Source organism: Vigna angularis, chromosome 4 (genome assembly GCF_016808095.1).
Source record: "Vigna angularis cultivar LongXiaoDou No.4 chromosome 4, ASM1680809v1, whole genome shotgun sequence".
Lineage (NCBI taxonomy): Eukaryota > Viridiplantae > Streptophyta > Magnoliopsida > Fabales > Fabaceae > Vigna > Vigna angularis.
Window position 1 is genome coordinate 38,824,382 of NC_068973.1, and position 26,469 is coordinate 38,850,850.

At 33.0% G+C, this 26,469-nt stretch overlaps 4 protein-coding genes across 4 annotated transcripts; 2 read left to right on the top strand and 2 right to left on the bottom strand.

The window, feature by feature from the left end:
• Window positions 1-1,793: 1,793 nt before the first annotated feature.
• On the top strand, window positions 1,794-2,522 carry LOC108331278 (peamaclein). The gene is made up of 2 exons (XM_017565929.2): window positions 1,794-1,985; window positions 2,123-2,522. The coding sequence occupies exons 1-2, from the start codon at window positions 1,904-1,906 to the stop codon at window positions 2,305-2,307; spliced, it is 267 nt and encodes an 88-aa protein (XP_017421418.1). The 5' UTR covers window positions 1,794-1,903; the 3' UTR covers window positions 2,308-2,522.
• Window positions 2,523-3,206: 684 nt separating this feature from the next.
• On the top strand, window positions 3,207-5,346 carry LOC108330528 (uncharacterized). The gene is made up of 4 exons (XM_017565008.1): window positions 3,207-3,213; window positions 3,706-4,208; window positions 5,147-5,245; window positions 5,290-5,346. Exons 1-4 carry the CDS (start codon window positions 3,207-3,209, stop codon window positions 5,344-5,346), a joined length of 666 nt encoding a protein of 221 aa, XP_017420497.1.
• A 2,996-nt stretch (window positions 5,347-8,342) lies between these two features.
• Window positions 8,343-11,537, bottom strand: LOC108330954 (pumilio homolog 12). Its single transcript, XM_017565553.2, has 5 exons — window positions 10,449-11,537; window positions 10,139-10,301; window positions 9,306-9,469; window positions 8,950-9,208; window positions 8,343-8,833 (listed from the first exon to the last, which is right to left on the bottom strand). Exons 1-5 carry the CDS (start codon window positions 11,273-11,275, stop codon window positions 8,723-8,725), a joined length of 1,524 nt encoding a protein of 507 aa, XP_017421042.1. The 5' UTR covers window positions 11,276-11,537; the 3' UTR covers window positions 8,343-8,722.
• Window positions 11,538-15,172: 3,635 nt separating this feature from the next.
• LOC108332086 (metal transporter Nramp2) lies at window positions 15,173-19,163 on the bottom strand. Its single transcript, XM_017567194.2, has 4 exons — window positions 18,455-19,163; window positions 17,820-17,956; window positions 17,008-17,660; window positions 15,173-16,122 (listed from the first exon to the last, which is right to left on the bottom strand). The coding sequence occupies exons 1-4, from the start codon at window positions 19,021-19,023 to the stop codon at window positions 15,901-15,903; spliced, it is 1,581 nt and encodes a 526-aa protein (XP_017422683.1). The 5' UTR covers window positions 19,024-19,163; the 3' UTR covers window positions 15,173-15,900.
• Between the last annotated feature and the right edge of the window lie 7,306 nt (window positions 19,164-26,469).

A 26,469-nucleotide genomic window follows, 5' to 3' on the forward strand; every position in this document is an offset into this window, starting at 1 on the left:
TTTTCTAACTTTTTTTATTTTAACATAATGTGAGCTTAAATTAGGTTTAAATCTTTAAAGAAAAAGATTTATAATATATATAGATGACGTGAGTATATTATATCATAAGCTAGGAGAGAGAGATATTTGGGATATGCTGTTGCTGTAACCCAGATTCGTGGGGTGAACTGGGTCCTCTCAAACTTGGTATATTTTTCTTTCCTTTCCAATTTAGAGAAGAAAAAAACATGTCAGAAAATGAACATTTTCATCTTATATATATACTAAAACTGTGCTTGTAGTTGCTGATAATTTAAGGAAAATGTTATTGTTCAAGATCGTCAATTACTGAATCCTGTTGACATTATACTTATTAATTCGTGTGATAAATGACAATTTTCGGAATTTAATTTTTCATACACAAGAATCCGTTACCAAACTATCCTAGGCATAAAGATGCATGTGAGCGTTAAAGTGAGATCTGGAAAGGTTCAAAACTTTTTGGTACAAACAAGCGCATGGGCAAAACTCATACCATTTTATCATCGTGATTTCGTCATGTAAGTTAGCAATTTTATTATATATGAGTTTGCTATTTTCTCGGTTTGTAGATAAAAATATTATAATATGTTATGCATTTAAGTTTTAAGGTTAAAGGTATTTGAGTAATTTTTATTATTAAAATTAAAAGGAATAAGAAATCCGGAACTTTTTCTCACATCTCTCTCATCCCTTATTTCTTTCAACTTTTAACCTTTTTCCTTTCATTCTAATATTATCTCTATCATTTCTACAATAATTTTAATTAAAAAAATAGAAACCCTAACAAAAAAACTTAAATAAATTAGCAAACTTTATATATATATATATATATATATATATATATATATATATAATTATATTTTATTAGTCAATTTATTAAAATAATCTAATTAAGATAAATTTATAATCAAAGACATATGTCTCATAAAATATAACTGTATAGAGACAAAAATGATATTTTAATTTGATGATTGACCAAATTAAAAATATTAAAATTAAAAGAAATAACGGACAAAGATTACATAAATAAGGATTATAGTACTCATTTGTAAACACTTACATATTATTTTTAGTTTTTTTTCTTCGTCCGATCAAAAGACAAAAATTTAAAGTGTTATAAAATTATATCAAATATTTTTTTTTATTTATATTGTTTTCAATTTTGTGAATCCAAATACATTCTTGCATGTATAATATCCCATATAGAGTATGTTGATTGATTGGTTTGGGTACATAATCCAAGAATAGAAATGTTTCATGCTCTTCCTCTTACTTGTGACGACAAACGTCAATCTATATCTGGAAATCAATTTAATAATGGCATGCATGCTCTCTCACCTGCGACAAACGACAACCTAAATCTAGAAATAAATTTAATGATAATTCTTATGCGCGGTACAATTGTAATTTTTTAACATCCTTTTAAAGTTAATTATATACTTAGCATGGTTTGTAATTAGTTAACAGTATAAAAGAAAATTAATATATCAAAATTAAATTCAAATATCATTTAACTTTATATTGAATAATAACGTTAGTAAAGAATTTGACCCTCTTTTAACATCTTGTGTTGCATATTTTTCTCTCTCTAATAAAATCGTGTGTTGTGTAGTACATAATGATGTTACAAGTACTAGGAAATGGCCAGCTGTATCCTGCTTGCAAGTTTTGATCGAACTAAGAAGTAGTAATAAATTTCACACGTAAGATCTTCCTAAGTCGAAGCAAGTCTTACATACCCTTCACTCGTTAGTATAAATAACACCCTTTAGTTGCTCACTCCACCACAACACAACACAACACAACACAACCTAGTAAGAACAACCTTCACATTTCGTCACAATCAATACTGTATTCTCTATTCTGCTCTGCGAAGAACAGGATGAAGATTGTGTATGCAAACGTGCTCCTTGTGTTCCTCATCCTTAGCTCCTCTTTCTTGGAAATCTCAATGGCTGGTTCAGGTAATTGACTCCATCACTTGTTATATGTCACTGCATGTATGTGTTATATGTCACTTGGTTGGTTGCTACATGATAGGAGTGCATTTGTGGTAAATGGTGAAATCGATTATAATTGATGTGTTGTGTGGTGGATTTAGCTTTCTGTGACTCAAAGTGTAAAGGGAGGTGTGCGAAGGCTGAGCTTAAGCACAGATGCTTGAAGTTCTGTGGAATCTGCTGCAAGAAGTGCAACTGTGTGCCATCTGGGACTTACGGAAACAAGGACGAGTGTCCTTGCTACAGGGACATGAAGAACTCTAAGGGCAAGGGCAAATGCCCTTGAATTTGTTATCCCTTTCATTGCAGAACACTTTCCATTTTCTATGTTCATTTCCACTCTACCAAACTTCATAATAATACTGTGCCACGGATCTGTCTAGCTATTCCCCTCTACTTTATGTATTGGCTTAGCTAGCTAATTAGCTTACTATATATGATTACTGTAATCATGTTCCTATATCTACTGATTCATGAATCATATATCATCATTATTATTAATTGGGTGTGACGAGAAGGGTAATTTAATTGGTTTCGTTGTCGTCCTTCTGTATACACGAAAGGTTCAATGTTGCTGATTCCTTTTTAAAGTATCTTTTACCTAAAATTAGCTTAAGAGTTACTTATAATGGAAAGTTGGTTCGTTAACTCATGATATCGTAAGTAATTTGTTAGATGATTTTGTTAAGGTAACTAATAAATATAAAATGAAATATATAGATATGTTATTTTTAAACTTTTTTATATTTTATTCAAAATCCAATTATTTTAATTATATATTAATTTTACTTTCAATTATTATATTATTTTATGTATATTGTGTATCATACTATTTATCTGAGGCTACATTTGCAATCATTCATTATACTTTTCGGGTAGATTCTGCATTACGGGGTGAAGATTGAGTAACATAAGTAAATAATGTTAATTTAAATATAATTTTAATTAATTATCTTAAAATAATAATAATAATAATAATAATAATATAGATTATGATCGATAAGCATACAGAATAGTAATAATAAATATATATATATATATATATATATATATATATATATATATATTATTTTTTATCAGGTTTTTAACATATTCCCTCGTATTTATATATAAATTCTAAATTACTTTTATTTTTAATGGATAAGAGATTTGATAATCAATCTCAAAATCAGCATATTATAAAGAATGGAAGGTTGTTGTTGACATGTAACAAAATTACGAAAGAACAAATACTATGAAAACAAAAAAAGATTTCAAATATTAAGTAAAGGGATTGGGGTGAGTTAGCAGTATTTGAAACTATATATTTTTCTTTTACAACATTAGTTAAATAATGTTTATTCTAATGTTTATTTAGTGTATTGCAGTAACTAAAGATTAGAGCTGTCAAAACGGATAATCCGGCTCGATCCAACTTATCACGTGTTGGTCATTTAGTGAGTAATTCAACCCGATTTACTTATTAGCGAGGTGAAAAAATTTAGGGTTAAATATATTTTTAGTCTCTTAACTATCACACGATTTTGGATTTAGTCCCTATTCGAAAGTTTTGTTCATTTTAGTCCTCTTAGTTTTAAAAATATTATAAATAGTCGCTATTTTTAATGACGTTAACTTTTGTTTGACCACACGTGTTATGGGAGTTTATTCTCTGTCATCTTCGACCCTTCAACTGGCCATGAAGTCGTTTGCCGCCACGTGGGCCACCAAGCCGAGGCTCTCATCCACCTGTTCTGTGTAGTTACCCGGCAGCCCCTCGTCCACGACTACCTTCTCTTCCAGTACTCCGATCAAGAACTCGTGCAACACCTTGCCAAGTCAGAGATATCACTCAGGAACGCCAAAGAGAAGGGTGTCCTCGACGGGGAAGAAGGATGGAGGAAGAAACTGCAGGGTCTTGTTCCGGCGGAGGGGGTTGAGGTGAAGCACATTCGAACGGGTGAACGGGTGCATGTTTCTCGGAGGATAGTGGCTGTTTTTGTGATGATGACCATGGCCGATTTCTGTGACCAGTTATTTGGTTTTCAGGATGTGCTGTTTGATAACCGGAATGATCGGCTTGAGTTTTCTGGGAACAATTTGGGGGCAATGTGGCCGGGAGATGGGAAGCCGGGTCTGTGGCTGAATTCAATTTCAAGGATGGGAGCAGTGTACAACTTGATTGCAAGGGACGAAGACTCGAATGATGTTTGAAACTGATTGGATTTGAAACCAATGGGTTATTTATAGAAAGAAATCCTTCCGTACCAATTCTTGACCTCTGCCACAATAACTTGAAACTTCCAATTCTATGCACAAATTCATCAACGGTGCTGGGATGTTTTTGGCTGCAGCTATTAGTGTTTGCCCTGTATGTCAGACTAATGAATATTCTAGTTTAAAGGATTTCTATCAATGATTGTTTTACTACAACAATATTTTTTATTGATTCAACTACAAATATAACGACTATTTGGTAAGAAATACATACATTTTTGTTTCCTATACCTCGCTAGCATCAAGAAAGGTTGAGTTTAAAGAACCAACTATTGAACCAGTTTAACTTGGTAGTGATTTTGGAACTGACTGTTATTCAATGAATTACTAAAGTCTTATATTAGATAGCTTTATTAGTACTAATAAGGTACTATGTTTTTGTGTATCTGTGCACGGAATATATTTTAGCCAGATACTATCTATCTATTCAACCACTGGTGGACAGGTAACACATAATTAAAGAATAGTCAGTTTAAAAATAATTAAAGCCAAGATTGAGTAGCAAACTATGTTATTATATTAGAAATCTCAATGTTTTGGGAATCTTATGATATTAATGATCTCTATGGAGCTGCAATCAGCATATATACTAGTTATACTCTGAATTATTAAAAACAAATGGGTAGTACTTCTTTGCATCCTCATTACATAACAAGTCATATTTTCATTAGATGCCAATTATTAAGATACCTTTCTCTCCTTTTCCCTCTAACCATCATCATTAAAAATGGCATTGAAGCAGTGCCACTCTTCATGACCAAATCCTGTGACTAACAGCTGCTGAGGTCCTTGTTTGTTTTTGTTTTTATAAATATATTGATCTGTTAAAAGGATGACTATTATTGCTATATTACATCTTGTTTCCACAGGTAATTCAAGCTACAGGTGCGCTCAAAATCAGTGGAAACAACCTCATTGGTGGAAACAACCTCGTCAGTGGAAACAACCTCGGAGTAATGGAAGAGAAGGTAGTCTTGGATGAGGGGCTGCTGGGGAACTACACACATAACAGGTGGAGAGCCTCAGCTTGGTGGCCCACATGGCGGCGAACGACTTCACGGTCAGTTGAAGGGTCGAAGATGGCAGAGAATAAACTCATACCTGGTATCAGACGTGGGCTGACCGTTAGCCACATCAAACAAAAGTTAACGTCATCCAAAATTAGGGACTATTTATAACATTTTCAAAACTAAGAGGACTAAAATGAACAAAACTTTCGAGTACGGATTAAACTCAAAATCCCGTGATAGTTAAGGGACTAAAAACATATTTAACCCTTTTTTATAATTCAAATTTAAATCAAAGTTACAAATGTTGTTAAACTTCATAGACAATTCAAAATAAATAAAAAAAGTATTTATAATATTGATAATTTTTGTAACACTTTTTCATTTATAATATTAGAGTTTTGAATAAATAAATTTATAATATTCTCTGTCTAGAAACATCTTTTTCTTTATCACCATCTACAATATAATAAAAAAATGTTAACTAATAATATTGAAACACAAAATAATAAATAATTAAATTAAATTAGGTGGATTGGTGAGCCAATTTGGCTCACTACGAGTTCAACTCGATGAGCCGGGTTCTAAGTGAGCCAAGTTGAAAACTAGCCCGCATAAAAAAATTACATTTTTTTCAAATTCAACCAGGCTTAATTAACACTACTAAAGATTGTCACTTTTAAATAAGTTTGATCCATCGAATTGAGAAAAAAAAGGCTTAATTAGCACTCCTTACGTGAAATGGTTTGAGTGAAAGCAGCAACAAAGCTGCATTTTGGACCACTTGCTAATAAACTTCCACGTATCCCTTTTCAATTATCTCAATTTATTTTGCTCTAAACGAATTACATACAAATAATAATAGTTATATTCATTATTTGAACCGAACTAAACCGAACCGAACCAAGCTTACCTGACCCGAACCGAGACGAGTCGAGTCGAGCCGAGCCAAGCCGAGCTTACCTAACCCGAACCGAGGCAAACTGAACCTAACTGAACCGAGTCGAACCAAGGCGAGCCGAATCGAGGCCAATTGAACTGAGCCAAGCCAAACCAAGCTTACCTAAGCCTAGCCTAGTAGAGCCGAGCTGAGTCGAGCCGAGTCAAACCGAGCCGAACCAAGTCCGGTCGAGTTGAGTCAAGCTGAGCCGAACCTAGTCGAGCCGAATTGAGTCGAGCGAGTCAAAGCTTACACGAGCCTAGTGGAGCCGAGTCAAGACGAGTCGACCCGACCTGAGTCGGGCCAACCCAAACCGAGCTGAGCCAGTTAGACCCGAACCAAATTGAACCGAACCGACCCGAACCCAACCCAACCTGAACAGAACCGACCCTACCTGAACCAAACATAATCAACCCGATCCTACCCGAACGAAATCGAACCAAACTGATCTGAACCGAGTAGACCCGAACCGAACCCAACTCAATCCAACCCAACCCAACCCTACCGAACCTAACCTAACCCAACCGAACCCAACCCAATAGAACCCAACCCAACCGAACCAAACCCAACCCAACCCAACCGAACTCAACCGAACCAAACCCAACCCAGCCCAACCGAACCCAACCCAACTCAAACCCCACCTGACTCGACCCGACTCGAACCGATCAAAACCAAACCGACCCAAACTGAACCGAACTCAACCCATCCGAATCCAACCAAGGTCATCCCAACCCCACCCAACCCAACCCCACCCGACTCGAACCCACCAGACCTAACCAGAACAGACCCGACCCGACCTAAACCGAACCCAATCCAACCAAACCCGATCCGACCCAATCGAGCCAAAACAAGTCAAAATGAAGCGAACCAAACCGAGCCGAGCCTAGGGGGCCGAAATGAGCCCAGCCGACTCGAATTGAGCCGAACTAAACCAAACCAACCTGAAATGAGTTGAACTGAAGTGAACCTTTCCTCACGAGTCGAGCCGAACCGAATCGAGTCAAACCAAACCAAACCGAAATGAGCTGAGTCGAGCTTTACCGAACCAAACTGAACCGAACCGAGTCGAACCGAACCTTCCGACTCGAGCTAAACTGAACCAAGTCAAGTCGAGTCGAACCGAGCCGAACTGAACCAAACTAAATCAAGCTAAATTTATCCAAACCGAACAGAGCCAAGCCAATCCGAGCAAAACCCGAAGTGAGCCTGGCCGAATCAAACTGAACCGAGCCAAGCCAACCCGATTTGCTAGAAATTATACTAACTATACTAACTCATATTAAAAGGAAAAATAAAACTATTTGCTAGAAATTATAAAACAAAAATTGCTAAAAGAAATACGCAAACTAAAACAAAGATATTCTAAACTAGACTATACTAAGCTTAAGAGGGAAATAACTATGAGTTGAGTAAAATCTCATGCTTAATAAGGACATAGAACAAAAGGGTAATCTCAGTTTTAATATACTTCACATTTCATCAATTTGGTGTTGGGACAATGATAGAAGACAAAATGCAAGAACTTTGATGGCAGTCACAACTCTAAAATCATGCTAAGAGACTCTCGACAAGTTGAAAGAGATACAAGCTCAAGCATCTAAAGAAGTTAAAAAGGAGTATTAAATGGTTAAGAAAGTCCATGAGATGTTTAAGACTCTAAGAGACCCATATCAACTAATAATAGGATCAATTTAGAGTATATAAGTAAATCTTATTTTACAAACCAATTTTATGAGACTAAATTGAATTTAAAGTTCATTTCTTATCAAAGTTATTATTAAAGTCTATCGTAGCAAAATTTGTTATTTGTTGGACATATTGTTCCACTCGTCGTTATCTAATCACTCATTAACCTCACCTTACAAGTCAGTTTTTGTGGGATTCAATTAGACTTAAAATCTACTTAACCATTTTCTTAATACAAGGGAAAAAGACTAATTAGTCTACTACAATATTAAATGACAAACAAAGAGATATAAAGAATTAAATCTCACCTATTACATCTAATCATAACAAAATACATTATTGAGAGAAAAAAAATATGCATAAAAAAGTATGTTGCAAGCATTTGTCATTTTTGTTGGAGGTTGGTAGAAAGAGCTACGGCAGTATTGCCCCTTAAGCAAAATTATCCTCATTATCCATTTATTGAACATGTAATACAGAGGAACAACACCAGTACAGTTTCAGATTATCAGTTTGTTTCATCACATGCTTCAGCCCTCATGCAGGGTCGAAGTAATCTATACAGCAGAGAATTGTCCAATATAGTCCCCTCTGTAATTCAATCTGAATGGCTTTCAGTAGCAAGTCCTACTATCGCATGGAAGGTGACAAAATTGAAAAGAACTAAATAAACTACAAAACTAACACAATCGAAGACATAAACAATGTTTGGTACGACAGTAATGGAACAGACAGACAATGGAGACACGTGCAACCCCTTGTGGTATGAGTTGTCTTTGGAACTATACAAACAAAGTAACAGTAATGCATGTTTATATTCTTCCCTTGTTAAACCAAGCAAGTAACTTTTTGCCAAAGAGGTTGCTCTGCATCATCAAGGAATTTTGTTTGATTAGTTGCTCCAAGGCATTCCGGACATGACCCTGCAAGTCAAACTTCAGTAACTAGCAAAAGGGCAAATTGCCCAAACTATATTATATGGAAAATTAATGCACAAATATGCAGATTACAAAACACAAAGTGTTTTGAGTTTGCTGACCCTAGATGCTGACAGTGCTGATTTGATGACATAATTCCCGTATGGATCCACCAGAAGCATTGCAACATTTGGATTGTGGAGCAACTCCAGAGAAATATATGTTGAATGCGGTTCAACCGAGTCTTGAAAGAACTTCTCCACTACATTACTCCCATATTTGTTACAGGCCAGATAGAAGAATCTTCCTTCAAGCTGTCTCCATAGAGATTCTGCAACTCCTGGTATTCCCAGAGACAATAAATGTTGCACAACATAGTTGCTGCCAGGAAACATAAAAACAATAGTAACAGTCAAGCTTATTAAAATTCATTGACTAGAAAAGAGAAAACATCATATAGAAGGCAAAAACAAGAGACCCGTAACAGTCTTCCGCCAAGTGTGAAGCGTAAAACATGACAGAAGCTATCAGCTTCTTTTTCATTTCTCCTTGAGCATGGTTAATGCATGGCTGCAGCACACAACATCCGGTTTTATCTGTTGCAATATCAAAGCACTTGTTTGCCACCACATTCAGAAGATTCTGTGGAAAAAGTCTACAATCAAAACTTCATGAAGCCAAGAATACCAGATCAATGTACCTCATACATAATAAATTTATTTTTCTTTTGAATTTCTGTAAACAAATCGAATAGTGAGGCTTATAAACCAGCTACATCATTTCCATAACTTCAGTAGAACTTATCCAAACAGGGCTGTTCAGTCAAAAAGATATGAATTAAGGAAAAACAAAAATTTCTTAAAAGTATTTGAAATGAAGTAGCATGAAGATCTTAATACAGACTAATTCGATAAACATAGACTTTATTTCTAGTAAGAAACTTATAATTAAGACCTACCAAAGGGGTAAAAGTAACATAACAGGTATCATAAGTTACAGTAACTGTTACTTGAAAGTGTATATAACCATATCAACAGTAACCAAGAAAACAACTTTCAAGTAAAATGGCATAAAAGGTCAAATTCAAAATGCTCTGAAATAATTATACAGGAGTGGAAAAATATGCTATCCCAGAATACACGGAGCTAAACTCACATCACTTAAATATAGTTCATTCTAAGAACCAAATGTCTAGCCTTGACATCAAACAAAATTTCTCAATATAGTTTCCTCAGTTGCTTGCTTGCAGAGGAAGTGAAAGTTTAATATAAGGCAAAGTACACTAGAAAACAAACCGTGAACAATAGTTACCTCATTGTCTTCTCTAGGGAATTGTTTTAGACAATGCAGAATCACCCTATGACCACTCACATCCTTTGCCAATACAGCAGCACCGGGACTAAGAGCTGACATAATACGATTTCGTTGCTCCTGGGAGGTTATATACTCCAATAATTTCTCGACAGCCCGGGTTCTAGAAAAACAAAAGACCAATGGCTTTATTGTACATAAATATAAATATAAAAAAGGGACATATAGCAGCGTTCAAATACAAGAAACAAGGCAAGAAACTAGAGTAACCAGACAAAATTCTTGAAAAGGGAAAAGTCAACAGCCGTACCCATGGGGACTCAGGCAAATTCTGACCAACTGAAAATTACACTGAGTCACTCTCAACACTATCTGAGTCCGTTGCTCTTCGCTGCAAAGTTCCATCATCCTCTGAACAACATAGTTCCCAAAGGGATCAACCATCAAATCAGTCACGTGATTAATAAGCTCCAAGAAAATGATATCAAACTCTTCTCTCGTCAATGTTTTCAAAGTCTCCTGCAAAGTCCTACACATAAGTTGATCCGTAGCCAACGTCAAAACGCAACCCCGAAAATTGTTGAACCATCGGAGGCGCCTTTCATCAAAACTAAACCCCAGAATATTGAAACCATTGCCACCTAAAATACCACCATTCAAGAAACCGTTGTCAGAGGTCTTCTGCGACATCATCCCATTGGAGGAGAATGGTACAACAGGATAAACACCACTGAATGTGGGATTTTCTATTTGTCTCGTCAATGGTTTGGAATCAAGACACCCATCAGCATGACAAGAATAATTATTAAAAGTGAATGTGGGGTGCCAAAGATTGGCGGTCTGAGAAGTGGGAATCCCACCAGCCCAACTGTTGTAAGGGTGAATCTTTGAAGAACCATTGATACCATAAGGACTGTCGGCAACAAAATCAGAATGTGGGTAGTTGAAAGGAGAGGCGGAATGTGAGTAGTTGAAAGGAGAGGCAGAAACACAAAGACGAGAAAAAGCATCTTCTAGGGTTTGGGAAGGGTTATGGGATTGCGAGAAAAACCGAGACAGCCCCGCAGGTTGTTGAGAAGACGAGGAGACTGACTGATCATTTTGAAATGCAGACGATGATGATCCATGCGACATCATTGGGAACGAAAGGAATTGATGAAAGAATAAGAAGGATTTAAAGAAAGGGGTTTTAGAAAAAGGAATTAAGGAATTTTATTATTTGCTGAAAAAGTGAAAGGAAAAAGGAATTAGGGTGAGAAAGAGGGAAGAAGAAGAGTGTGTGTGGGAGGTGAGGAGGCAGTGTTGTTTAGCTGAGTAAAGAGAGTCTTCCAATGGGTAGCGTTCTGCATGCAATATATAGTAAAATTACATGCGAGAAAACCCAAAAGAAACTACTGCTTCAGCAGCTTTGGATGCGAACTCGTGTACCATAGTTTCTTTCTCTTATATATCCTCACTTTTTTTTTTTCAAATATAACCTCTTATTAGTTTTATAATATGAAATTGCATATTTTCAGTGTATGATAGCAAGAAATGTTTCAAATTTTCCTTTCACATATTATAAGATTTCATTATTTAAATATATTTTTATCCTCCCAAATTAACTTGATCTATTCTCATAATTTCTTCATCAAAATATAGAAATTAATCCTCTAACAAACATTCTCACTTTGTAGTTGTTAAAACCATTTTTAAACTAACTTCATTCCTTACTATAAATAAGATTTATTGTTTCTTCTGTGAACTTCTTCACTTGTGTAACCAAATTTGAAGTTTGTGAAGATACAATAAATGTGTGATCGCTTTTAACATTTATTAAAAACTATAAAATAATTTTAAAAAAAATACTATGTACTATTGAATAGTATGTTTTCTCCACTTTGCCTAAGTATATATACTTTGTTTTTACAACGCCCTTTCTCTTGAAAAAGCAATATAAAAGTACACAATCTCTTTTAATCTTTAAATCTATAAAAAAATTAATTTATTAAAATAAGTTTTTAAATAAAATTAATATTAAAAATAGTATTAATAGTATTATAAAATAAATAAGTAAATAAATATTAATAATATAAAATTAGTTTTTATTTTGTTTTAGTATATTTCAAATATATACACAATAATTTATCGATTCCAATCCAGATGGCTGACTGTTTTCTGATATATTTTTTTAATTTGGGTCAAACTCTGCCCAACTAAGAATACACAACTATTTTGTTTTGTTTTTGAACCCAAATGAATGCGTGTTTCAACAATTACCATTTTTTTAGTTTCCGTCAAAATTGTATCCAACTTCCACAATAAAGTTGGTCTCTTTGTAGAAGTAGTCCAAAAATGGCAAAAAGAAACACTAGCTATTTAGTTTGTGTTTCAGATACATTTTGAACCAATTGCATAAGGTGAACATTTTCAGCAGCTAAGTATTATATGGAATTAACTTCACATACACGGAGTCAATCAGTTGACTCAATATTTTCTTTTTTGGGAAAAAGATTAGATCAGGAATATGTAAGTATCATTTTTGGGAAAAACTTTAAGGGAGAAGAATGGATATGGAAAATAACACTTCCTCTTTCTCAAATTTGGCATATATAAATACAATATATATATTATTTCTTAGGTTTTATTATGTAAAATTCCTAAATTATCTCCACGGCTTATAAAAATAAATGTACTTTTGTAATAATCTAACAAAAAAATAGAGTAAATCTACTTTAAAATATCAAGCAAATATAGTTAATTAAGCATAAATATATAACTAGAGGAGAATAATATATTTTCTATTAGCTTAGAATCAAAAGAGACGTTCCTTTATAAATACAATACAAAGCAATATTTATGATATAAAAATTCTATACTCAATTTCTGATTTATGCATCGAATTAAACATTAGAAGTCTTACATTTATCATGAAATCATGAAAGAAATATCATGATTGGCCATACCAAATTGTACGGTCTCACTCCTATCATAACAGGTTAAGTTTATTTATGAATTCACAAGAAAATGGATCTCACCTCAGATCTCGTTATAAGAACCTCCATCAATTCTCACCGTCTATACTATATTACTTCATGTGAGTCTGTAAGCCTTGTAAAGTTTAGGATGACTTCTCACAAACATGTATTTATATTCATTGCATAACACTAAATTAATGAAAGCAGACTTCCTCCTTGGGGATATTATGGTCATAAATTGTTCATCTCTTTAAAACCAACTTTCTAATCTATATATTCTTTGTATCATGATAGAGACTACATTCATCTGTAACCTTTCTCAATAAATCATAAGATTCCACAATTCACCACTAAGAATAAATCAATACATACCACCTAATGTTACCTTGAGAGTGATACCCAATCAAAGAGCTCTCTAGAAAAAAAGATCAAATTCATGGCCAACGGTTTGAGGTTTTTTACTCAGCGATGAGCTCTTGTGCCCAACAGTGAAACCAACGCCCAACACATCATGCCCTAGAACTCTCTAGAATTTAAATTTGAATGGTACTTGAGCAGCACTCAATGCTAACTACCCTTGGAGTCATTGTCAAGTGAGCAAGTGATAATCCCAAAGTGTCACCCAACCCTATGGCCACTAGAGCTCACTAACTTGGCCATTTCAAAGTGGTGTCTAACGATATATACTCAACACTTAATGCCATATCACCATTCAAAGAAAACAAAACAATTTAGCATGTGCAATTGGATCAATAGGTCTCTTTTCCTTTTTTTTATACTCAAGCAATTATCACTTCAGTGCAAATAAAATATATCCTTATAAGCTAATTGTTCAACCAAGTATCACTTCAGTCCACGACCATGATGATGAGAGTGGTGAACCTGGAGATGGAAATAGCGAGGATAAAGCACAATAAAAGATACAAGGAACTCCAAGGCCTCTTTTATCATAATATTTGTGTCACTTTCTTTTAACTTTTTCTAACATGTGCTTACGTTTAAAGATGATTATTGCATCTCCAAAAGCCTCAAGAGGGACGGTTTTTGCTCCATTGATATTTTAGAGGTTCTTATTTGTTCACTTTTTGTTATGTCTGTTCAATTTACTTATATTTGCAAGTTTTACTCTAACAAAATGACTCTGTGATTGGTCGATGCACTAAGTGACGTGGAGTTAAGTAGAAATCTTTTGTGACAGAAAATATTTGGAACTATTGACCAATATATAACAAGAGATAAAGGGGTTGTTTGTTTTAGTTTCGTAATTGATCTCGACTTCAAGATTTGAATATGTAATTGGTTTATAAAAGAAACTTTACCCACATTGAAATCTCGTAAGAAATGAAGTATAGAACTAAAGAATTATCTCTTGAAAATAATTGCAACAGTTTTGCAAGTAAACACAACTCTCATTTATATTTTATTTTAAATTAATTTTAGTCGATCATATTTAACTTAAATTAACTTTATTATTTAAAACATTTTTTTATTTCAATAAATCATTCATATTTTATTCTAAATTAATTTCAACCAATCAAATTTTATTTTAAAATAATATTAACCACAAAAACTACATTATAATCTTACATCTTCATCAATTAAAACATTTTTTATCCATTACACCTGTTAAACCATTCATAAACTTGTTCGGAACTATTCCTTCGTTTCTGTCAATGTTCATTCTTTTTCTCTTGATCAAAAGAATTTGATTTTCCATTCTCTTTATTCTCATTTCCCTCATTTCCCATTCCGTTAAGTGTATAATTAATTTGATGTTAATTGATATTAAAAAAAATTGTTATATTATTAAGACACAAGATTTTGTGTCACATTATTTTAAAATCTTCGTCAATGAGAGTTTATCCCATGGCTAAAAGCTTCTCAGGTATCTTTAGGTATCTTTCGTGCTCAAGTGTTGTTCGTAACTCTAGAAAACTTTAGTCTTTCTAAAATAAAATCCGGAGGTAGATTCCACCAAAGAAATTAGTTATTTAGTAAAAGAAGAAACCACTGAAAAAAAATGATGAAATGGTTACCTTAAGTAATATTAGAAATTGAGTGAGAAAATGGATAGAAATAAGAGAAATGAGTTTTTTTACATATAATTCAACAAGTAATTCATCAAATTGGTTTGACACCTTTTACTTTTCAACAAAAAAGTAACCCAATAACTACAGCCTAATCAGATTAAGGCCCTAACAGTTTGTTATTGCCAGTGTGTTGCTCAGCAACTGAGTAGCACCTTCAAGTAAGGTGAGATCATAACTAGCTAGAAAACATAAAGATAATATAAAATAAATGTACTCCAGATTTTACTATTGGGTATTCCGGACAACTTATGTCTGCTGTCTTAATTACCTTTCTGCCCTCAGCAAGTAGAATGTATCTCGTGTTCCTTCATGAACGGAACATGTGCCAGTGCCAAGTTAAATACAAACTGTATACATCAAAGAATAATGCAGCAATTCACAACTTGTTAGAAATAGAATGGCAGGTATGCCGAGCGGTAAATCGATAATCTATCCTGCATGTTGTAATGATGCTCTCTCCATGTCTTCCATCCGAAAGGTATATCCATCTTGGTGCACATGGAAGGTAAACTTTGTAAGGCTATTGCAAAATTGAAGTGCAGTTAAAACTAGGTGGTTTCCCCTACCTGACCTTGTATTCAATTTAATTCAGGTTGCATGGTTAGAGAAACTCTATAAACTCTATGGTTTATGAAGCAAAACTCATGCAAAATTGTCTAGCAGAAGTTTGCCGTACTATTTCCAGATTTTTCATCAAAGGATGAATTTTGTTGAGTTAATTCCCAGTTGAAGAAAATCCCTTGGGAAGACGATTAACCCATGCAGAAGGAAGAATACCGCTCTGTGAAACCAAATATACTATGAACGCAATATAGGCTGTCGTGCAGGAGCAGGCTAAAAGACCAAGCAAGACGCCATTCACTTCAGAAATGAAGAAATCTAACAAGAGATACCCATTAATCACTATTATCAGTCCAGCAACAGTCCATGCTACTCTCTACAAGTACAAAATAAGTTAACTTTAGTATGGAAAAAAGAGAGAAGATTTTGTAATATTGAAATCAGTATACTTAATGAATATGGTATTTGATCATCGTTTTTCCTTAAATTACTTCTACATCAACCCAATTCCCACAAGCACGTGAATCTTGTATAGGAACAAATCCTTGGCAAGAATTTTAATGTACATTATATGATACTTATGTAAATGGAAGTCAATGAGTAGCAATACTTTTCCTTACAGTTATGAGAGAATTCCTTAAAACTTTAGGACTCCATGAACTCAAGCAAGGAACTGTATAATTTTTCTATTTTTTTCCTATAGAAAAATGAACTGAAATTAAAACATCTTCACATTACACTGCACAGAAACAGATCTCGAAGTAACTTAAATTCATGTTTGTTGATCATTTCTGTTGCAGAAATTCAACTGGAGAATTAAAACATTTTTTTTTTTAAATTCACCTTCATATAAAAATCATTCAAACCAAATGCATCTAAGCAGAAAAACAAGAAAAGAAAGGGGATAGAAGCAACTATAGAAAAACATCAGGCATCAACCACGTTGCACTCTCTTAAGTATAACTGGCAGATCTATTTCTTGTTTTATCCAGCAAACAGGTATAGATTGTTATTGTATTACCAACACACATCTTAAATAACTTCAGATTTGATAATCAGATTGGGCACTGACTGTCAAGCCTGACGGACAACCATCCTTAACTACAGAAAAAGGTATTGCAGACACAAAGCAAAAACATTGGACAGCTTTACCTTTGTTCTCTTACTGAAACATAATTTTGAACCATGTGGGAAGTTGCTTTAGGTAGATCTTATAATTAACAATCAACAAAATGAAAGAACAGTTAGATGATTAACTAACCTCAAGAACAGGTCCAACTCTAAAGGTTCCCATGAGCTGCTCTTTGGAGACCAATGTGAGGAGGGGAATCAAAGCAAAGGGAATTTGCATGGACTGAAGCACATTGAGCCATTCATTCAAAATGTCCAAGGAGGCTTCTGATGTATTAAAAACTATAGCTACAATTATAGTTGGCACAATTGCAAAACTTCGAGTGATCAATGCTCTCATCCATTTCTTTAAACGAAGGTTGAGGAAACCCCCCATTATGAACTGCCCAGCGTATGTGCCAGTGATGGTGCTACTCTGGCCAGCTGCCAATAACCCAATTCCCCATATATAAAGAATAGGGAAAACTCCTCCTCCATACTTTTCTTCAAGATATTGCCCTGCATTGACGAGTCCTATGTCTTTTGCCTGCTTTGTTCCATAAAAACCCTTAGCAAAAACTGTTGTGACAAATAGATTGATCAAGAAGGAGACTGAAAGTGCAGCTGATGACTCGATTGAATAGTAGTTGAGAGCCTCCTGTACCCGACCTTTCTTATTAGGATCAACCTTCCTTGATTGAACCAAAGCAGAATGCAGGAATACATTGTGAGGCATAATGACACAACCCACAACACCCACAGCTTGACGAATTGTTTTTGAGCTTAGTCTCGGAACCAAAATACCTATCAAAAGGAACAAACACAGTTATATTATATCCATGGACTATGAAAGGCTAGATATCTTTTAATTTGTGAAACACCAGTGAGAAGGGCAAGCTAATAAAGAACACATGGGTCATATAAAAAAGTGATATTTCAACCACAACATCAGATGAAATTTACCCATTAAAAGCTCTTGTCTATTAGGTCTTGCATCAGCAAACATCCAGGCAAAAGAAAGACCCATAATAGAAATGAGAACTGCAAAAGCAGCTTCCAACTTCCTCACACCATAGTTCTCAAGAAATAGAAAGAAAAAGCTGTTCAACAACAGAGAATATACCACAGTTAAAACACGTTCAGACGAGAAAATGGAAAGCTTGCAAGCAATTAATGAAAGGGAACAATATACTACAAACAAGGGTACATATAATTTGTAAGAAAAGTAATAAGAAAATAAAATAAAATCCTCCATGAACTAAAATGAGCTTGTGAATGCATAAATTAAAAATAAAGTTGTAGAGAAACTAATTTGAAAAAGAAAAATAGAATTGAAAAACATGAAACCAAAACCAAAGAACATAAAAACCACCTCAAAACATGACTGGTGGAATTCAAAGAACGAGAATTTGGATAAAGTAGTGTGGATAGAAAAACGAGATAAAAGGGTAAAATTAATCAAACTTTTTCCAACAACTAAAATTAGTTTTGCATGCAAGGCTCTCTCCAAAAGTTGAGGTAAATGCATTTCCGGTATATAAAAATCCAATGGTAACATGAGTTAAATAACAGGAGTTAGCAACAGCGAGGAAGGATACCAGTCGGAAGCAGTGATTAGAACTCCAACCCAGAGAGGGAGGACGCCTCGGCTAAGAATTTGGATGGCGATGGCACTTCCAATGACCTCTTGAATGTCGGCGCCAATCAGGGCCAGCTCGGCCATGAACCAGAGCACAAGGCGGGCCCAATGGGGATACTCATCCCGACAGAGCTCAGCGAGGTGGCGGCCCGTGGCGACCCCGACTCTGGCGGACAGAAGCTGGATCAAGAGGCCCATGATGGTGGCCCACATCAAGAGCCAGAGGAGCGAGTAGCCCGCGATGGCCCCAGACTGGAGATCCCCCTCGAGATTCCCCGGATCCAAAAAAGCTATGCTCATCAAGAACCCAGGCCCAGTGAAGAGCCACAGCTTCTTCCATGAGAAAGGAGGAACCGTCGCATCGTCCACTGTGTCAAAATCGAAATCCGCCACCAGGATCTTCTCCCCCGCTTCGTATGCGACATCTTCTTCCGATGACGATACCGCTCCTGCTTCCTCTAGAAGCCGGTTCGCCTCCTCGTCTTTCTCCTCTTCTTTCGACCCCTCTTCTCGCGGCGGAGCACTCATTTTCTGATCAAACTTTCCGGCGTGCGCGGACGGTGGAGGAAGCCAGTTCGCGGTGGCCTGCTACCTGCTACGTGTGCAAACTCAACGCACCTATTTATACGGATCTATCTACCATCTGGCCTAGCCAATGTGTTCTGCAGCTAGTTACTCTCTACTCCGTTCTAGATGCAATCGCTCGGTTTAAACTAACATCTAGCGACACGTCACAATTACAGGGCTTATTTTCGTCATTTCCTTAGAGAAACTATTGCATCGTCTGCGTCTGTGGCCGTTCGATCATTTATTTCACCATCATTCTTGTTTGTTTATCTTGTCAGGTGCGCGGTTATTACTACAATTTATACAACACTTCAAGTCCCGTATCGTATCTGACTTCTATTTTTCGCACCAAACATGGTGTACTTCATGTCTCTTAGTTGACATTATTTCTATTAATGATTATTTATGTTGTTTAATTTTAAATTTGTATTATAAATAACATAATTTTTAAAATAGTTCTGTAAATATTAAAAAGAAACTAATAGTAGCATTTTGGAGTTTTTACTTATTGAACATTATTTCTTCATAAAACATTTATTAAAAAATAAAAATTAAAGAATATAGAATTACTTTGTTGTCATTCATATTTGACATGTTCATAAACATTTGTCACGTCATCTAACATTAAAATATCTAATATTAATTTTAGAATCGGTTGATAAATTTATTAAAAAATTCATTATATGTTTTGATCTTTATAATAATATATTTTTATTTTATTCTTAAATTAATATTTAATTAAATAAATATTATATTATTTTTTTATTGATTTAATGTTTCGATAAGTCTTTTTTTCGTCTAGAATTTCTTAAACGGTATTTGTTCAATTTGACGACAAACTTATGTTTGTTTCAATTTTATAAAAATAGGAACTGAAATAAGACAACAAATAAATACGTGATCTATTTGAGATTTTGGAAAAAGAAAATACCTAGCAAAATATTAATCCTTCTTCTCTTATACATTCTGAAAAGATTCATATATTTCAAATTATATGATAAAAATTAAAACTGGTATTATTGTGTTTACTCTATTTTGTTATTCTTTTTACATAAAGTATGTGTCCATTTTATAATATAAAGTTATATTGAGAACAGAATTTACGCATTAAGCTGAGTTTTTCTTATACTGTAATTTGAGCTTAATTTTCAATTATTTTTTTCTGTTGGTCAGAAACATATAACTTTTTTTAATAGATTTTCAACAAAATTAATCTTATCTAATATTAGAAAAAAGTGTTTCTTCCCTAAATGGATTGAGGTGTAAGAAAATGTGACTATATTTAACATTTATATAAATTATTGAAAGGTATTTTTTGACTATTTTTCAACCCCTGTACCTACTAAAGTGTTTTTGCACTTTTCATAATACGGATGGGGTGTTTTGAGCCAACACAATCTTCATAAAGATAAAGACATTTGGTTCTTTTCCCATGTTGATCTCTAAAGGGCGTGTGGCCATCACGTGGAATGAAAAATTATTTTTTTTAAGGGAAAATGATAAATTTACCTTATGAATGAATGAAAAATCAATTTAGTATGTTATTGATAAAAAAAATACAAATTGACTTTTAATATTATTACTTAATAGTAAAATATTTTATAATTTAGGGTTGAATTGTTTTTAAAATTATAAATTAATGATAATGTCTAATGTATTCAATTATAAAATTGAATATTTATTATTTTGTTTCATTATAATTTATGAGTGTTTTTTTAATTAATATCATTTTTACAGTGTTTGCATAATATCATTTCGGTTATTCGGGACCTAACCCAATACTAAATCAGAAATGAGACGTCCAAAGGTGGATCTGAAATTATGAATCCAAAAATTAAACTTCGCCTAAGTCCATTATGTGATTAGATACGATTTTATTAACAAATGTTATAATCTAAAAAAGGATTTTATATTAATTATTATTTTTGTATTTTGTTATTATTTTCCTTTTTGTAACTGAAATATTTTCTTATTTAAAAAATAAATGATACGTAACTATTTTGATTATAATAAGTACTTCCATAATCTAGAGAAACTTTTTAGCTTAAAATAGTTATTAACTTTGAATTAGAAAATTCGCATTATTTTCATTGTTGAGTTTAACATCACACGTTCCACATGTGAATATAACTTCTGCATGCATAAATTTACATAAAAACATTAAGAAGCGTGATTTTTTAAAGTTTTAGTGCATAATAAATAAACATTTACATCTAATAACGTTAAATCTTAAAAAGAACTATAGTGGGCTATATGTGTTAAAAGAAATGATATAATATACTTTATTTCGATTTGTTGCTGGAAATCAAGTCTTTTATGTACAAAATATCTTGTAACACATGCAAAAAAATATTCAACTGTTCAAGTGTGTTTGTTTCAATCATATAACAATAAATACATAATAAAAGTAATAAACATGTATTTATAAATTTTTTTAATGAACTTCTGATTAAGACTAACTCAGTTATGATTCATACCCTAATAATCTAATTTAAAATAACCTAATTTAGAATCTAACGGATCGATTTACCAATTATTTTGTTGTTAGATGATCGATTCTCAATCCATAACTAAACAAACGTTCATACAATACATACTTAATAAATATTTTGATTTTAAGTTTACCTAAACAATATTAGAGTCCTTAAAAAGAAAGTTTATCGATAGTTGAAAGATCAAAAGAGTTACTTATATTTAATTTATTTTTCTACCTCGATTTTTAAATTATGTAAAATTATTGAACGTATTAGAATAAATTTTTCAGTTAAGATTCATGGAGAATACCATGTTTGGAACCATTTTCGTTTAAAGCTAGAATAAATAATTACATTTAAAAGTTTTTCTATTTTGAAACTTATAATTTCATAAGTTTACATTTAAAAAAACAACATAAAATATTCTGTCAGAATGTCAAATAACAAAATAAAGAATTATAAACGAGTAAAAATATTATAGAAGATGAATTCAGTTTATTTAATAACTTCTGCTTTTATTTTATGAAGCATGGCGCTAAATATATGAAGGAACATTTGATGTAGTTTTATGAAAATGTTTAATGTAATTGTTAAGTTTATTCTTATGCATTTTCTTTTGAATTAACTTTAATTAGAAAAAAGGTTAAAAAGGTAAAGAGACTTATATATAAAGAGAACATTAAAATCCATAGATATTAATTTTGTGAACTTTTACTTTTCTTTTCTTTTTTTTTACTTTTTACTCAAAGTAACAGTAAAATGAGGTGACCCAAAACATAAAGCTTATTTTATATCTAAATACCTTTTCAATTAACAACTCATTTACATTCGTAATATTTATTTACAGATAACAAAAAATATAATAAGTAAGACTAATTTATGGATATTTTAAAAAATTATATATAAAAACAAATTTGTACAAATTAATTTATGAATAATTTAATTTAATTATATAGAAAAATTCACTTCTATTTTTCTTTTAGTGTTTTTTTTACATAATAATTTTCGATGTAAGAGTTTTGTTTTAACTATGATCACGTTCATATACTATATAATTGAAAGTAAGAATAATAAGAAATGTTTTTATGAATATTATTTGAATTCATCTATGTATACTGAAGTATTTTATATGTATTTAATGTTGTTAAAATACCTCAATTCATCACGAATTAATTATTTAATAAATCAATCCAGTCCAGTTTATTTATTAGGATGTCTAAAAACTTTGAATTCAGTCCAATCTACCACATATTTATGGGTTAAACAGATTGATTTATTAGCTCATTTAGTTACAATTTTTTCTTTCTTCAATCTAAAGAATAAATAATAATTTTTTTCTAATTGAAATTTAAATAAAGTTCAATTCAAATATAGTCCAACATGATGTCAAACTCTATACAGTCCAAAATTAAAAAAAGACAATACAATCTAAAATCATGTTAAAATCCAAATATACAGTTCAGAAACATAAAAATTCAAAACAAATTAATATAAAATATCAAATTATTGTTGTCACTTTTCATTTATAATATTAGAGTCTTGAACGAATAAATTCATAACATAGTAAGGTTTAGGTTTAGGGTTTTTATTTCTTTTAATATAATTAAAATTTATGGGTGGGTTGATGAGCCAATTCGGAGAGTTGCTCGCTCCACCACCTCAAATCCTTCCTACACCTCCCACTATTTTTTTTATTCCAAAAATATCTTACCTTAATTTAAATTTTACCTAAAATCCTAAATCTCCTCCCTACACCCCTCCTCTTTTTCTTCTCTTACTCCACACAGATGGCTGCACATATTTCACTTTCCCAGTAAAACTTGCCCCAGGAATCAAGTCCTCATTCTTTACCGGAGGCATCTTACTTTTTCTTGTAGGAACGCTTTGCTTTAGCTCTATTAGGGTTGGCATCAGACTTAGAAGATGAATCTTCACTTATTCCAATTTCATTTGAAGAAATTTTACCAGAATCTTCATCTGCAACAGGTAGACCTGGTTCCTCCACTGTTACAAATGTTCGGGTACCGTGGGTGCTTTCTCTCTCCATCTCTTCTTCACCCAACTTGTCTGATTTATAAACCACACTTTTGATTTATAAACCATCATCTTTTGATTCATAATCAAATTTAGAAAACAAAAAACAAAAAATAGAAAAAGGAAACCTATAGAAAAAGATTCACAGAAAAATTGGCAAAAGAGAAGAAAATAGATTCACTTTGATTCATTCTCATTCTCCCGTTCACTTTCTTTCTCTTTCAGGTTTCTTCTTCTTCATTCTTTTATCTCTACTTGATTTCTTTACATTTTATTTTTATTTATTTATATTCTAGGGTTAGCTATTCTTGATATTAGAGTAATTGGTGTGTTTGTTTTTTTGTGAAGGCCATTTTTTCTTGATGATAAAGTTGCGATTTCACAGGTGTCGTTTTGCCTAAGATGATGACATTTTTGAGAATATAGTAATCTGGATATGGGAATCTGGATTGAAGTTCTTTCTTCAGCATTGATTACTTTTGAACTCTGTCAATTTGATAATTGGTTGGTCTCCCTCACACTTTTGAGGAACTCATTTTTTAAGTGCACCTCAATTCTTAAACGGATGTCGAGATCTGTGGATGGATATCGACATTCGTTTGTCCTTCAACGAATATTTATGTTCGTTTAAAAATTTAACGCATATTCACATTTGTTTAAATATTATTGAAGGGCAAAAGAGGAATGGAGAGGTACAGGAAGTCATGTGTGGTGGTGGAGGGAGTAACTCTCGCCAATTCGACTCACCATAAGTTCAACCCAGGTGAATCGGGTTCTTAGTGGATCGAGTTTAATTTTGATCCATATCGAAATTTGCAATTTTTTTTAAATTTAATATGGCTCGAACCCGTTTAATCCGTTTTAACAACACTACATATTTTATATATATATATATATATATATATAATTTTCTTTTTCTCTCTTTTAATTAATTATTTTTCTCTATGTTCACAAAATTAACTTTAAGTAATCTGAAAATTTAAATTTTTATTTTGTATACAATGCCTTCCACTCCTTTTAAACTTACCAAATATTATAACTTTTAAGTATTAATAGGAGAAGTTGAATCCACAACCATTCATAATCTCTGTCCTTCTGCCTTTTAACTTTATCTCTAAGTCATATATTAAAGTTAATATAAAAACTTTCATTGTCTACTATTTTGAAATTGCCACTTGTATACTTCCTTTTATATAAAATTTAATAATTTTATTTCTATTATTTCTTATCGAACTATATAGAAATCATGTACATTAGGGAATTTATTGTTTTATCATTTTCTCATTAAAAGTAAGACTTAAAACATTACTACCTAAATAAATCATAAATCATGAATTTTTTCTTAAGCGCTTCTCCCTGCACCTCACTAAACTCATCCTGTACCTCCCAATTCTTTTGTAATTCCAACTGTACTCGTGTCAGTGTCAGTGAGAATATTTTGATTTTATAAAAAAGTTAACCCATCTTCAAAGCTTCTGCCGCATCTCACATTTGAAACCTACACCCCCTTTCTGAAAGGCTGGACTCTTTCTTTTTCCTCCTCTCTAGTGCTCCTCCCCTCCTCCCTTCACTGTTTCGTGTTGTTGTATGATAGAATATATGTTTGTGCTTGATTTCTGGTTGATATGCGCTTGAGCATGGTTTTTGTGCTTGATTTGGGATGGGCGTTGGAACCGAGACGAGTTGCAGGCATAACCGCACTTGGAATTGTGGTTAATGCCCGCCGCACTTGGATGTGCAGATGAGGTGGTACCACAATTGGATTTGCGCCTGATGGTAACCGCAATTAGACCCGCGGTTGGGTTGCATGGCCGGCGCACTTGGAAGTGCGGATGTGGGTGGTCCGCAGTTGGATCTGCGGCTGAGGCGAACCGCACTTGGATCTACGATTTTCATTGTCGCACATGGAGTTGCACTTAACGAGTTGCGTTTTAGGAGTTGCGGCTGTTTATGTTTTTTGTTTATTAGGTTAGTATTTAATTCAGTTTTACTAACCATATTCATATAATAAAATCGTTCTCTCTTTTATCCAATTCACGTTAGCAAAAAGTTAAGCTTCCTCTTCTATTTTCTTTTCACATAACCACTTACTCCTTTATTCTTTCTTTTTCTTTATTCTTTGAGTGTTTGTCTCTGCACCTCACCTGTTTCATCCTACACCTCCCAATTGACAGATATACCCTTCATTTAATAAAATATGAAAAAGGTAATGATGGTTTAATGATATTTCAATCACCAACAACCCTTAATCATGCACTATTATATTATAACAATTAACATGTATTATAAGCTTGTGCATGCACCCCATCTCAGTTCTCCTCTGTTAATCAATAAAATAAAGTATAAGCAAAATGACTAATTTTACCCTATTTAACGTTGCTATTCTTAAATTATTTTTCATACAAATTATATTAGTTACATTGTTTTTATTAATTAAAGTTGTTTACACACACACACACACACACACACACATATATATATATATATATATATATATATATATATATATATATATATATATATATATATATATATATATATATATATATATATATATATATATATATATATATATATATATATATATATATATATTTGAAAACCAATATTTGATTTTTCTGTGATGACCGGAGTAATTTAATTAGGTAGATCAGCGAAGGAAGCTTATTATGAAATTTAATGTCTCACACACTCTCTCTGTGTTGCCATGACCTAATCGAAACAATCCCTTTACCCTCTTCCTAATTTTCCCCTCCAAGTTGAAACCAATGTGTGGAAGTATCCGAAGCCAACACCCTAAAAGCACACCCTTTTCCTACAAAACGACTGTGCTTTGGTCGTCGTCTCCACCGAGGCATGTTATTCGCTCATTGCCTCTACTCTTCAAATATTATTCACC

What these genes read in the sequence shown, in the direction of transcription:
- LOC108331278 (XM_017565929.2), top strand. Translation starts at nt 1,904, where the DNA reads ATGAAGATTGTGTATGCAAACGTGCTCCTTGTGTTCCTCATCCTTAGC. An exon ending in AATCTCAATGGCTGGTTCAG is followed by an intron (nt 1,986 to 2,122) that starts GTAATTGACTCC and finishes TGGTGGATTTAG; the next exon opens with CTTTCTGTGACTCAAAGTGT.
- LOC108330528 (XM_017565008.1), top strand. An exon ending in GGGACGAAGACTCGAATGAT is followed by an intron (nt 4,209 to 5,146) that starts GTTTGAAACTGA and finishes TTGTTTCCACAG; the next exon opens with GTAATTCAAGCTACAGGTGC. An exon ending in TCGGAGTAATGGAAGAGAAG is followed by an intron (nt 5,246 to 5,289) that starts GTAGTCTTGGAT and finishes CACACATAACAG; the next exon opens with GTGGAGAGCCTCAGCTTGGT.
- LOC108330954 (XM_017565553.2), bottom strand. Translation starts at nt 11,275, where the DNA reads ATGATGTCGCATGGATCATCATCGTCTGCATTTCAAAATGATCAGTCA. An exon ending in ATTTGCCTGAGTCCCCATGG is followed by an intron (nt 10,302 to 10,448) that starts GTACGGCTGTTG and finishes TTGTTTTTCTAG; the next exon opens with AACCCGGGCTGTCGAGAAAT. An exon ending in TCCCTAGAGAAGACAATGAG is followed by an intron (nt 9,470 to 10,138) that starts GTAACTATTGTT and finishes CTTTTTCCACAG; the next exon opens with AATCTTCTGAATGTGGTGGC.
- LOC108332086 (XM_017567194.2), bottom strand. Translation starts at nt 19,023, where the DNA reads ATGAGTGCTCCGCCGCGAGAAGAGGGGTCGAAAGAAGAGGAGAAAGAC. An exon ending in TAGACAAGAGCTTTTAATGG is followed by an intron (nt 17,661 to 17,819) that starts GTAAATTTCATC and finishes TCCTTTTGATAG; the next exon opens with GTATTTTGGTTCCGAGACTA. An exon ending in GAGTTGGACCTGTTCTTGAG is followed by an intron (nt 16,123 to 17,007) that starts GTTAGTTAATCA and finishes TTGTACTTGTAG; the next exon opens with AGAGTAGCATGGACTGTTGC.